The 14007-nt window shown below is 45.2% G+C and overlaps 1 protein-coding gene across 1 annotated transcript; it reads left to right on the top strand.

The window, feature by feature from the left end:
• The first annotated feature begins 6636 nt into the window (after positions 1-6636).
• SNRPE (small nuclear ribonucleoprotein polypeptide E) lies at positions 6637-13780 on the top strand. Its single transcript, XM_030221514.1, has 5 exons — positions 6637-6767; positions 10717-10743; positions 12167-12229; positions 12874-12952; positions 13465-13780. Exons 1-5 carry the CDS (start codon positions 6711-6713, stop codon positions 13518-13520), a joined length of 282 nt encoding a protein of 93 aa, XP_030077374.1. The 5' UTR covers positions 6637-6710; the 3' UTR covers positions 13521-13780.
• Positions 13781-14007: the final 227 nt, after the last annotated feature.

A 14007-nucleotide genomic window follows, 5' to 3' on the forward strand; every position in this document is an offset into this window, starting at 1 on the left:
CTCTGTCTATAAATTGCTACATAAACAAAGCAAGCAAACAGCACACACAGATGACTCCTTTTTATTAAAGTAACAATACCTTCTACACTAGCTTCTGGGAGGAATCCTTAGCTCCCAACACAGAATAAGCAAAAGATGGCAATATGAGAAATATAAGTCAATTATATGCATCTGACAAAGTTGACAGCTGTGCTAGAATCGTGGAATCACTGTGGACTGAAATTCCATGTGTAAAGGGGAAAAGGATAATGATAGGAGTGTACTACCGTCCACCTGGCCAGGAAGAACAGACTGATGCAGAAATGTTAAAGGAAATTAGGGACGCAAACAAACTGGGCAACATCATAATAATGGGTGATTTCAATTACCCCGATATTGACTGGGTAAATGTAACATCGGGGCACACTAGGGAGGTAGAATTCCTTGATGAAATCAAGGACAGCTTTATGGAGCAGCTGGTACAGGAGCCGACGAGAGAAGGAAAAATTCTAGACCTAGTCCTTAGTGGAGCGCATGATCTGCTGCGTGAGGTAATGGTGCTGGGGCCACTTAATAACACATCATAATATGATCGGATTTGATATTAGCTTTGAAGTAAGTATACATAGGAAATCAAATAGTTAGCGTTTAACTTTAAAAAAGGAGACTATGATAAAATGAGAAGAACGGTGAGAAAAAAAACTTAGAGGAGCGTCTGAGAGGGTCAAAAATTTACATCAGGCGTGGATGCTGTTCAAAAACACCATCCTGGAAGCCCAGGCCAAATATATTCCGTGTATTAAAAAAGGAGGACGGAAAACCAAACGACAGCCGGCGTGGTTAAAAAGTGAGGTGAAGGAAGCTATAAGAGTTAAAAGAAAATCCTTCAGAAAATGGAAGAAGGAACCGACTGAAAATAATAAGAAACAGCATAAGGAATGTCAAGTCAAATGCAAAGCGCTGAAAAGGAAGGCTAAGACGGACTTCGAAAAAAAATTGCATTGGAAGCAAAAACACATAGTAAAACTTTTTTTTAGGTATATTAAAAGCAGAAAGCCGGCAAAAGCATCGATTGGACCGCTAGATGACCGAGGAGTAAAAGGGGCGATCAGGGAAGACAAAGCCGTAGCAGAGAGAGGAAATGAATTCTTTGCTTCGGTCTTCACCAGGGAAGATTTGGGTGGGAAACCGGTGCCAGAAATGGTATTCAAAGCTGACGATTCGGAGAAACTTAATGAATTCTCTGTAAACCTGGAGGACGTAATGGGGCAGTTCTACAAACTGAAAAGTAGCAGATCTCCTGGACCGGATGGTATTCATCCCAGAGTACTGATAGAACTGAAAAATGAGCTTGTGGAGCTATTGTTAATAATATGTAATTTATCCTTAAAATTGAGCGTGGTACCGGAAGATTGGAGGGAGGCCAATGTAACGCCAATTTTTTAAAAAGGTTCCAGAGGAGATCCGGGAAATTATAGACTGGTGAGTCTGCCGTCGGTGCCGGGCAAAATGGTAGAGACTATTATTAAGAACAAAATTACAGAGCATATTCAAAAGCATGGATTAATGAGACAAAGTCAACATGGATTTAGTGAAGGGAAATCTTGCCTCACCAATCTACTACATTTATTTGAAGGGGTGAACAAACGTGGATAAAGGTGAGCCGGTTGATATTGTGTATCTGGATTTCCAGAAGGCGTTTGATAAAAGTACCTCATGAAAGACTCCAGAGGAAATTGGAGAGTCATGGGATAGGCGGTAGTGTTTAAAACTGGTTACAAGATAGAAAACAGAGAGTAGGGTTACTACTGCTACTTAACATTTCTAAAGCGCTACTAGGGTTACGCAGCGCTGTACAGTTTAACATGGAAAGACAGTCCCTGCTCGAAGAGCTTACAATCTAGAAGACAAATGTACAGATAATCTGAAAGGTCAGACAGATTGGGGCAACCTATATGTTCGAAAGGTTAGGTTCCGAATGCAGCATTGAAGAGGTGAGCTTTAAGCAAGGATTTTGGAGAAGGGTAGTTAGTGGGGTTCCCCAGGGGTCTGTGCTGGGACCGCTGATTTTTAACATATTTATAAATGACCTAGAGATGGGAGTAACTAGTGAGGTAATTAAATTTGCTGATGAGACAAAGTTATTCAAAGTCGTTAAATTGCGGGAGGATTGTGAAAAATTACAAGAGGACCTTACGAGACTGGGAGACTGGGCGTCTAAATGGCAGATGACGTTTAATGTGAGCAAGTGCAAAGTGATGCATGTGGGAAAGAGGAACCTGAATTATAGCTACGTCATGCAAGGTTCCACGTTAGGAGTCGTGGACCAAAAAAGGAATCTAGGTGTCGTCGATGATACGTTGAAACCTGCTCAGTGTGCTGCTGCTGCGGCTAAGAAAGCAAATAGAATGTTAGGTATTATTAGGAAAGGAATGGAAAACAAAAATGAGGATGTCATAATGCCTTTGTATCGCTTCATCGTGTGACCGCACCTCGGATATTGTGTTCAATTCTGGGCGCCACATCTCAAAAAACTGATAATGGAATTAGAAAAGGTGCAGAGAAGGGCGACGAAAATGATAAAGGGGATGGGACGACTTCCCTATGAGGAAAGGCAAAAGCAGCTAGGGCTCTTCAGCTTGGAGAAAAGGCGGCTGAGGGGAGATATGATAGAGGCCTATAAAATAATGAGTGGAGTTGAACAGGTGGATGTGAAGCATCTGTTCACGCTTTCCAAAAATACTAGGACTAGGGGGCATGCGATGAAGCTACAATGTAGTAAATTTAAAACAAGTCGGAGAAAAGTTTCTTCACTCAACGTGTAATTAAACTCTGGAATTCGTTGCCAGAGAATGTGGTAAAGGTGTTAGCTTAGCGGAGTTTAAAAAAGGTTTGGATGGCTTCCTAAAGGAAAAGTCCATAGACCGTTATTAAATGGACTGGGGAAAATCCACTGTTTCTGGGATAAGCAGTATAAAATGTTTTGTACATTTTTGGGATCTTGCCAGATATTTGTGACCTGGATTGGCCACTGTTGGAGACAGGATGCTGGGCTCGATGGACCTTTGGTCTTTCCCAGTATGGCAATACTTATGTACTTATGTAGAATGCTCATGCCTGTTATCATACTAGTTAATAAGGCACCACAAGCAGCTGTTGTAAACGAATCATAATATGTAGAAGACCAAACTAGTGGTTAGTGTGGCAGCTGGGAACCAGGGTTCAAATCCCTGCTGGCATTTCTGTGAGCTGGGGCCAGGTCACTTTGCCCTTGAGGGCTGCATATACTACTACTACTTATCATTTCTAAAGCGTTACTAGACGTACGCAGCGCTGTACACTTGAACATGAAGAGACAGTCCCTGCTCGATAGAGCTTACAATCTAATTAGGACAGACAAACAAGAGATAGGGAATATTACAGTGAGGATGATAAAATAAGGGTTCTGAACAAGTGAATAAGGGTTAGGAGTTAACAGCAGCAACAAAAATGTGGGCTTTTAGTTTAGATTTGAAGATGGCCAGAGATGGAGCTTGATATACCGGCTCAGGAAGTCTATTCCAGGCATATGGTGCAGCAAGATAAAAGGAACAGAGTCTGGAGTTAGTAGTGGAGGAGAAGGGTGCAGAACCAATAAGCAAAAAAATGATACCCCGCTACACAGATATGTTCTTGCATTGCTCTCTGTATTGAGGTATAAACACTGCATTTAGCTCTGAAGAGTGTATTGATTACCTCTTGTACTATTAGGCTGCACTTAGACTCCTGATGCAGACGGACACACCGAAACACTGCACGTATCAAATCTTAGTGTGCATTTGCTACAATTTAACACCTTGTATTGGACTCAAATTTCCTGGTTTCTTGTTGGAAAAGCTATCACCCCCTACTCGTTTTTCTACCCTTCTGAAATCACTAGGAGCGTGCACCCCTTGTTACCCCCATGTGTACAACTGCCTCCTCGCTTTTCATGGTGCCTCCTAACATTCACCACTATGCAGCAACAGACCTTTAATGCAATCCCCATCTCCATCTACTGTGGGGCAATCTGAGGTACAGCCATGCTGGCCTTGGTAAATGGTCCAATGCCTACTGAATCTTGTTGACAATGTCTAAATCTGGGCCTGGCTCAACTTGGGAAACAACTTACATAGCTGATTGCACCCCTTCACCCTGCCTTTGGTTCATGCAAGACAATTGTCCTGGGCCTTTATGCCACAAGGAGCCCCAAGCCTGCCCTATGCTAAAGAAGTACCCTTCTCAATGGTATGAACTGTGTTACAGCATGGCTAAGATGGCACCTGGTTGTAAGACACCTTTAAGTCATATTTCTGTGCAGTCAAGAGCAGTTACCCCAGTATCCAACTTTTGTTATTTAGGAGTTACCTGTGACTTGGCACTTTCATTTATTCCACAGATCTCAAAGCTGTCTAAAAGTTCATTTTTTTCTATTTTGTCAATTACACACCGTTCGCCATCTTTTCGACCATTTTCATGCCCTTATTCTTTCGTTCACCAGTTGACTCGAGTGTTGTCATATTCAAAATTATATGCATGCATTTTATAATTACAATAAAAATTTCTGTATGTACATACCTCCTAGCAAAGGAGGATAAATAAGATACTGTTTTCCTTTCTACAGTATTCCTATATTATTATCACCACAGGTAGTGAGGTACATAAACACTTTGCATCTGTTTATACAGACTTTCATTTGTACAAAAGTGTACAAAACCGTAATCTTTTAAGTACAAACTTACTAAGTACATAAGTATTGCCATCCTGGGACAGACCAAAGGTCTTTCCACCCAAACCCACTTCTCCTCTCCCTCCACTCTCTATCTCAGTTGATAACACCCCCATCCTCCCCGTCTCATCTGCCCGCAACCTCGGAGTCATCTTTGACTCCTCTCTCTCCTTCTCTGCGCATATCCAGCAGACAGCCAAGACCTGTCGCTTCTTTCTCTATAACATCAGTAAAATTCGCCCTTTCCTCTCTGAGCACACCACCCGAACTCTCATCCACTCTGTCATTACCTCTCGCCTTGACTACTGCAACCTACTCCTCACTGGCCTCCCACTTAGCCATCTATCCCCCTTCAATCCGTTCAGAACTCTGCTGCACGTCTTATCTTCCGTCTGGACCGATATGATCATATCACCCCTCTCCTCAAGTCACTTCACTGGCTCCCGATCAGGTACCGCCTACAGTTCAAGCTTCTCCTACTAACCTACAAATGCACTCAATCTGCAGCCCCTCGTTACCTCTCTACCCTCATCTCCCCTTACGTTCCTACCCGAAACCTCCGCTCACAGGACAAGTCCCTCCTCTCAGTACCCTTCTCCACCACCGCCAACTCCAGGCTCCGCCCTTTCTGCCTCGCCTCACCCTATGCTTGGAATAAACACCCTGAGCCCATAGGCCAAGCCCCCTCCCTGCCCATCCTCAAATCCTTGCTCAAAGCCCACCTCTTCAATATCGCCTTCGCAGTGGTGTACCAAGGGGGGGGCGGTGGGGGTGGTCTGCCCCGGGTGCATGCCGCTGGGGGGGGTGCCGCGCACCGGTCAGCGTCATTGGTTTCCATGCTCCCTCTGCCCGGAACATGGGGGGGGGGGTGCATCGGCGATCCACCCTGGGTGTCAGCACCCCTCGGAACGCCACTGGGCCTTCAACACCTAACCATTATACCTCTATTCAGGAAATCTAGACTGCCCAATTTGACTGCCCCTATTTGCGGGACTAGTGCTGGGCAGACTTATACGGTCTGTGCCGGGGCTGGTGGTTGGGAGGCGGGGATAGTGCTGGGCAGACCTATAAGGTCTGTGCCAGAGCCGGTGGTGGGTGGGAGGGATAGTGCTGGGCAGTCTTATACGGTCTGTGCCAGAGCTGGTGGTTGGGAGGTGGGGTTGGTGGTTGGGAGGCGGGGATTGGGCTGGGCAGACTTATACGGTCTATGCTGGGGCTGGTGGTTGGGAGGCGGGACTAATGCTGGGCAGACTTATATGGTCTGTGCTAGGGCTGGTGGTTGGGAGGCAGGACTAGTGCTGGGCAGACTTATACGGTCTGTGCCAGAGCTGGTGGTTGGGAGGCGGGGTTGGTGGTTAGGAGGCGGGGATAGGGCTGGCCAGACTTATATGGTCTGTGCACTGAAGAGGACAGTACAAATAAAAAAGTAGCACATATGAATTAATCTTCTTGGGCAGACTGGATGGACCGTGCAGGTCTTTTTCTGCCGTCATCTACTATGTTGCCTGCCTGTACATTTGTCCTTTAGATTGTAAGCTCCTTTGAGCAGGGACTGTCCTTCTATGTTAAATTGTACAGCGCTTCGTAACCCTAGTCGCGCTTTAGAAATGTTAAGTAGTAGTAGTAAGTCCATCAAGCCCAGCATCCTGTTTCCCAACAGTCACAAATACCTGGCAAGAAGATCCCGCTAATTTTTTCTTTTTAAGAGCTGATACAATTTGGCTTTTTGCATCTTGAGCTCCTGTGCTAGAATTTCCTGGCCACTGATTTGCATTTAAATGCTTTTGTGCATAACTCTTACTCCGCTCGCGACTCTTAGCCTTGATCCCACCTGACGCGCTTGCGCAGTAGTAGAGTCCCGCCCCTCCCGCAGTGCGCAGGCGCCGCCGCTGCACGCCTAATGTTTCCGGGGCGCGTGTCCTGCTTTCCGGTTCTTTTCTCGCGCGCTGCCTCTGTTGCTGTGTGACTGTCGTGTGTCGCAGACATGGCGTACCGGGGTCAGGGCGGGCAGAAGGTGCAGAAAGTGATGGTGCAGCCTATCGTATCCTTATCTCTTTAACGCGCTTCCTGAATTACCGCGCTCCGTGTTCCCGGGGGGGGGGGGGGGGAAGGGAGGGGGGTCGGTAACCGCTGCCTTGGCAGTTATAGCGCGGGAAGAGCCTCCGGGAGGCCGATGCTCAAAGCCTATAACGCTGGTAAAACTGTAAGTAGGGGGAGGGGGAGGGGGAGAACGTGCCTGGCAAAGGGTTTGGGTAAGTGCAGTTCTTGTGCTCACGGGCCACCAGGGTTTTTTTTTTTGTTGGTCTGGACCTTTAATGCAACCCCTCCCCCCCCCCCCCCCCACATCTCCATCTACTGTGGGGCAATCTGAGGCAGTGGCGTAGCCAAGGGTGGGCTGGAGTGGGCCCAGGCCCTCCCACTTTAGGTTCAGGCCCACCAAGTAGCAGCATACCTATAATGTGGCTGGCAGGGACCCCAATCCCCACCAGCCAAAAACTCCCAACAACTGTTTGTGAGAGAGGGAGAAACCAAAAATCACTTGTAGGACAAGGTGGAGTTCTGCCCACCCAAACTTGGGTGTCTGGCTACGCCCCTGGGGGAATGCATGGTAATAGTTGCAATGGTCCAATGCCTACAACTCCCACAGTGAAGCCAACAGTGCAGAACCCAGAACAGTTCAGAACACTGGCTCGCCAATGCTCTAAGAAAATGTATTCAGATTATATGTGTTCTGTAAAAGAAGGGGTGGGGGGGTGTGCTTGGCGTCTGCACAGAAGAGTTTCATGGTAAGCCCCATAAGAGTCAAATCTGGGGGTGCTTGAGCACCTTCATTACTACTACTACTATTAAACATTTCTATAGCGCTACTAGACTTACGCAGCGCTGTACAAATGAACATGAAAAGACAGTCCCTGCTCAACAGAGCTTACAATCTAAATTGGACAGACGAACAGACAGCTAGGGGTGGGGAAATTGTAGTGGCAGGGGTGATAAGTGAGGGTGTTGAGTAAGAGAGTCATGGTTAGGAGTAGCAAAGAGGTGGGCTTTAACCCTAGACTTGAAGACAGCCAGAGACTGAGCCTGACGTACTGGCTCAGGGAGTCTATTCCAGGCACAGGGAGCAGCGAGATAGAAGGAATGGAGCCAGGAGTTAGCAGTGGGGGAGAAGGGGGACGACAGGAGACATTTACCCAGCGAACGGAGTTCACGGGGAGGAGTGTAGGGAGAGATGAGAGCGGAAAGGTACTGAGGAGCTGCGGTGATTTAACCAGAGCTGACATTGTGATGTCATAATGCCTCAGTCCACCAATGCCTAAGAGCCAACCTCATCAGTGATGTCACAATGGCTTGACTGTCCTATACTTGGCTCAAAGCAGTGATTTAACCAGAGCTGACATTGTGATGTCATAATGCCTCAGTCCACCAATGCCTAAGAGTCAACCTCATCAGTGATGTCACAATGGCTTGACTGTCCTATACTTGGCTCAAAGCAGTGATTTAACCAGAGCTGACATTGTGATGTCATAATGCCTCAGTCCACCAATGCCTAAGAGCCAACCTCATCAGTGATGTCACAATGGCTTGACTGTCCTATACTTGGCTCAAAGCAGTGATTTAACCAGAGCTGACATTGTGATGTCATAATGCCTCAGTCCACCAATGCCTAAGAGTCAACCTCATCAGTGATGTCACAATGGCTTGACTGTCCTATACTTGGCTCAAAGCAGTGATTTAACCAGAGCTGACATTGTGATGTCATAATGCCTCAGTCCACCAATGCCTAAGAGCCAACCTCATCAGTGATGTCACAATGGCTTGACTGTCCTATACTTGGCTCAAAGCAGTGATTTAACCAGAGCTGACATTGTGATGTCATAATGCCTCAGTCCACCAATGCCTAAGAGTCAACCTCATCAGTGATGTCACAATGGCTTGACTGTCCTATACTTGGCTCATACTACTACTACTACTATTAAACATTTCTATAGCGCTACTAGACTTACACAGCGCTGTACAAATGAACATGAAAAGACAGTCCCTGCTCAACAGAGCTTACAATCTAAATTGGACAGACGAACAGACAGCTAGGGGTGGGGAAATTGCAGTGGTAGGGGTGATAAGTGAGGGTGTTGAGTAAGAGAGTCATGGTCAGGAGTCGAAAGCAGTAGCAAAGAGGTGGGCTTTAAGCCTAGAAGACAGCCAGAGACTGAGCCTGACGGACCAGCTCAGGGAGTCTATTCCAGGCATTCATTGTGTGTGCCCAAGGAAGGGTTATTTCCACTTGGCTTAGCACCCCCAATAATTTTGAAAAGTTGGCTCCTATGGTAAGCCCAGCTCCTCTGCACATGTGCCAGGCAAACCTGAAAGTGAAGCACACATTAGTCTCTAAGCTTTTCAAAAAATATATATATATTTTTTTTTATTTCAAAGGCTTACATTTAAACGCAGGAAACAGGCACCAATGTGTGTGTTAATTTTGGAGTTTGCATTGACACACACATTTGTTTCTGACTACCAGCGCTTTAGGAGCTTGCATGGGCTTTCTTTTGCTCCCCCCCCCCCCCCCCCCAAAAAAAAAAGAACAGATTTTAAAAAGGGTTTCTCTCTTCAAATGCCCTAATGCCTGCTTTGAGTTGGTGCTAGGTTTCAGCGGTAAGGGCAGCTTTGTTTTATGTACTGTTCGCTGAGCATTGGGAGGGAATAGGAGAAGACCTCATTAACAACCATTTGATTACATTTGCATGCGGTTTGCACTAATCTTTGGTGAGCGTATTGTCTCCCATGTTAGAGCCCTCTGAGAATTTTGCACTCACTAAAGCCAGTGTTAGGTTTTGAGCATCAGCCAACTGAAGTGCAAGCACACAAGTGCTGTTCTTCTGCACCTGTAAATATGATGAGCCTTTCGAAAAATTGCATTTCAATTTTTGAAAGGCTCATTTTAAGCACAACAGGTGCTATTGTGCATTTTTGCTTTTGGTTTTGTGTGCTAGTCTGGTGCTAAATGCTTTTAATGCCGGCATTAGGCTTTGAGCATCAGCCCCCAGGTACCCTCCACCGTTCAAGAGTCTTTAACACAGCCCTTAGACTGAGAGTGGTTTTATATCATTGCTTATAATTAAGTAATATATTAGTGCATGGATAAAAGCAGGTCCAACACATACTGCACTTTAGTAAATGGCTCCCTTATTTTCTGCCTCAGTGAATGGAGGATGAAGTAGTTGCCCAAAGTCACAGTGAGTATCGGAGGGATGTGTCGTTTCAGCCCTGGATTTCGTAAGTCTGGGCCCACTGCTCCAGGACTAGCCTAATTACTAGGCACACAGTGGTTTAGAACAGCAGCAACACTGCAATAATGATAAACCAGATTCAGTGTGGCTGATGCTTGAGCACATGCAGTTACTTAGGGCCTGCATAGCCCATCCCTTCTGAAACAAGATTCAGTGTAGCTAGCGCCAGGACTTGAGCCCCACAAGGCCTGGTGCTGGCTACACTGAATCTCATTTGGTGCAGCAAGCCTGGGTAGGAATTGGTAGCATCACAGCAGCATCTGTGTTGACCAGAAGTGAGGGTCAGCCCACAGGGGCCTGAACACTTGGAGAGAGGGATGGTGAAAGATAGGGAGATTCTGGAGACCATGGGGGCAGGAGAAGGGGGCTAGAGAAGGAGAGATACTGGACACTCGGAGGAGAGGAAGGAAGGAGAGAGGCCCTAAGTGAATTTTCTGCCATATGTCCACTCCCCATAATCCAGCATCAGATAGGTTTTTTTTTTTTTGTCAGCTCTACAGTGCTCTGACCACTAGATTGCAAGTGGGAAACCAGAGTGGAGGGAGTGAGGGAAAGCAACAGGGTATAAATGTTTTACCTGTTCCAATTCTTGATTCTTTTGAAGCCTAGGTAGATGTTAAGAATATGATAAATGGTGCAATACATGACCTGTGTAATGTATTGCTCTTGCTACCTGCTTTGTTTTCTTTAACTCCTCCACAGAACCTCATCTTCAGATATCTGCAGAACGTAAGTTAACTGTTTTAAAGTCTTTTACAAGTTGGTGTACAATTTGTCTTTGAAGTTAGGGCATAGTGTTCCCCAATCGTGGTATTAACTGGATTAAAGAACATTCTGCTCTTCTGGTCATAAACTTTGTTGTGGTAACTGCACCGAAGTACAGCCAAACCCTGTCACTCAGCAGCCACTGGGAATTCTGCTTCCATTATGGCAATAGGCATTCTTAGGTTGGTGCAGGATACTACATAGCCTGCTCTAAGTGCTTTGCTTGACAAAAGATTCGCTCTGCTGTGCTAAGTCAAAAATGCAGCTAGATGCATTTTTCCTTGCTCTGTTTCTAATTTTTTGTTGACACGGAGCATATGAAGCTTGTTCATTTTACCTGTTGAGTGGTAAGAATGGAAATAAGACGGGGGGGGTTCACTCTTTTCACACCAGCTTTATAATTAAAAAAAAAATGCCACACTGAGTCAGAGTAAGATTCACTGAGCCCAGCTTTCTGACCAACAGTAGCCAGTCTGGGTAGCAATATGGACTTGTCTGATCTGCTGTTGCCTTGTCCTCATCCTCTTCAAACCTTTTATCTGTCCCAATGCTGTATCAATAGCGATGAATGAGCATATGTAGGTATAGTCTTAACCCAGAGTCTCAGCTGGTGACTCTTGCCACACGAGGACCTCACCACCGTAACTGGGCAAATTCACCATCTGCTCTACTACCCCGTTTCCCCGAAAGTAAGACATCCCCCGAAAATAAGACCTAGTAGAGGTTTTCCTGAATTGGTAGATATAAGGCCTCCCCCCCAAAAGTAAGACCTAGCAAATTTTTGTTTGAAAGCAGGGCCGCAGAAAGCCGGACAAGAAGCGACAGGTCTTGGCTATCTGCTGGATATGCGCAGAGAAGGAGAGGGAGGAGTCGAAGATGACTCCGAGGTTGCGGGCAGATGAAATGGGGAGGATGAGGGTGCCATCAACTGAGCTAGAGAGTGGAGGGAGAGGAGAAGTGGGTTTTGGTGGAAAGACGATAAGCTCGGTCTTGGACATGTTCAGTTTCAGGTGGCGGTTGGACATCCATGCAGCAATGTCGGATAAGCAGAAAAGGGGGTCTAGATCTGCAACTATTGCAGTTAAAGACCTCAAATTTTGGGAAACTTTGTTTAACACCTGACTCGCGCAACAGATAAAATTTGAACAAAATAGGAGAACATGATGGTGGGAACTTTTTTTTAATTTTAGACCACTTGGCATGGAATGACCCATTAATAAGATAAGAATCAGGTGCAGAATAATATGTTCTCACTAGTTACTACCTTCTGTTTTGGATGGCGTGTGTTAAACTTTGTTAAATTATTTGTACAATAGAAAACATGCAGCATATAAATGTGACGTAACCAGCTGGGAATTTAGTAGAATTGCACACTTCTCTCTTGCAGAGGTCCCGGATTCAGGTGTGGCTGTATGAGCAGGTGAACATGCGGATAGAAGGCTGCATTATTGTGAGTATTCTTGGACAGTTGTGTGATTCATTGTCTGAATGTTTGCTATGTTATTTTCTGTTCATCTTACTTTTCCTCAGTATAACATCCTGCAGCCACCCCTTGTAGTGGCTTGACTTCCAAAATATCTTGAATTTCCAGCAAAGCAGTCAGTAATGGTGGAAGAGTCCAGACTATGGATTGTTCGTATTTAACTCGCATCCGTTTTTCAGTGCCATTAGATATTTTTCTGTCCCTAGAGGGCTTAAAATCTAAGCTTTTTCCTGGGGCAGTGCAGGGGCACCAGTGGGATTTGAACTGGGATTCCAGGTTGTGGAACTTAAGACAAGTGGTGACCTTGGTGGTGTTAGCAGTCCTGCAGCCATGTTGTTTTGCATATGAAGCCACATCAGAGTTTTTAAATACATAAAGGAAGTTACGAAAGAATGGGAGTCGGTTGTTCTTCCTTCACCTGAGATAGTCCATACCACAGAGGGATAATTATCCTAAGTGACTGCAAATTCCAGAGTCCTATCTGCAGATTTCACTATAGAGTTTCATGTCACATTAGGTAGTTGTTCTTTGTACTCAGAAAAAGCAATCCTCAACTAAATCATTGGTAAGTTTGTGTTGTGTGCGTGTTTTTTGTTTGTTTTTTTCTTCAGGGATTTGATGAGTATATGAATTTGGTGTTGGATGACGCAGAGGAACTTCACCTGAAAACCAGATCTCGGAAGCAGCTGGGTAGGTCCATACAATGAAGGCTGTTTTATAGATAGTTTGCTGTGTGGCCTTGGGATCCTGCTTGGATATTGTTCAGTGTCCTGTCAGCTTATACTGTGGCTCAGTCTGTTATTGCATCTGCTTTGAATCATGACTTTTGTCAGAGGCTTGATAACTTGAGAAGACAACCTTCCAGAACCTAATAACTATCTGTGATGATCCTAGTGGATCATGGAAAACTGTTTTGGTACACACAGAAGACTGGTTCATTCAGGAGATTAAATTGCCCTGTCTATGTTAAAGGAGAGATGAGTGAGCAGTCTAGTCCAGCATAGCCCAGAAGCCTTTACAAATGAAAGAATGTGATGTCTGAGTGGGTAAAACCTCTAGAGCCAGCGTGTGATTAGCTCAGCTGTGAGATGTTCTGGGTTGTTGTGATTGACAGAGGTTGCCTTCGATGTACTTAGTAAAAGGTGGAGTGAAGATGTCCAAAGCGTCTGTGGTTTTAATCGTCTCACTGTCATCTCTTGCAGGCCGTATCATGTTGAAAGGAGATAACATCACCTTACTGCAGAGTGTTTCCAACTAGATCCCATCATTATTGACCCGTAGCTAATTTTCATTACTGTGTGACATACTGATGCTAGAATTCATGTCAGTGAATGCAAGCTCCAGCTGAGAGTGAAGGATGGTGGACATGTGGGACATTTAACAAACAACGGAATCAGAAATAATTCTTCTGCATGGTCCCTTGGAGACCTGTGAAAACCTTGACCCTGATGTTTTTGATAATGTTCCCTTGTTTACAAGAGCCTTTTGATAAAATGCTTTTTTTTTTTGTTAAACATGCCTGTATATTGAAATACATTTTTTTCCTCCTTTCCCACTCCCAGATAAGGCATATCTCAACTTAGAGGCAGGTGCTTTGGAAGTTTTCCTGACAAGTGGGTTGAAATTTTGATATAAGGTAGTGTGTTATGATGAGACGTGAGCAACCCTGCTGTTTTTGTATATCATTTGTGTTCAGTGTTCTGAGTAAGCATTACTTGCTGTTCTTCTGATGCTGAATACAAAAT

Source organism: Microcaecilia unicolor, chromosome 12, assembly GCF_901765095.1.
Source record: "Microcaecilia unicolor chromosome 12, aMicUni1.1, whole genome shotgun sequence".
NCBI lineage: Eukaryota > Metazoa > Chordata > Amphibia > Gymnophiona > Siphonopidae > Microcaecilia > Microcaecilia unicolor.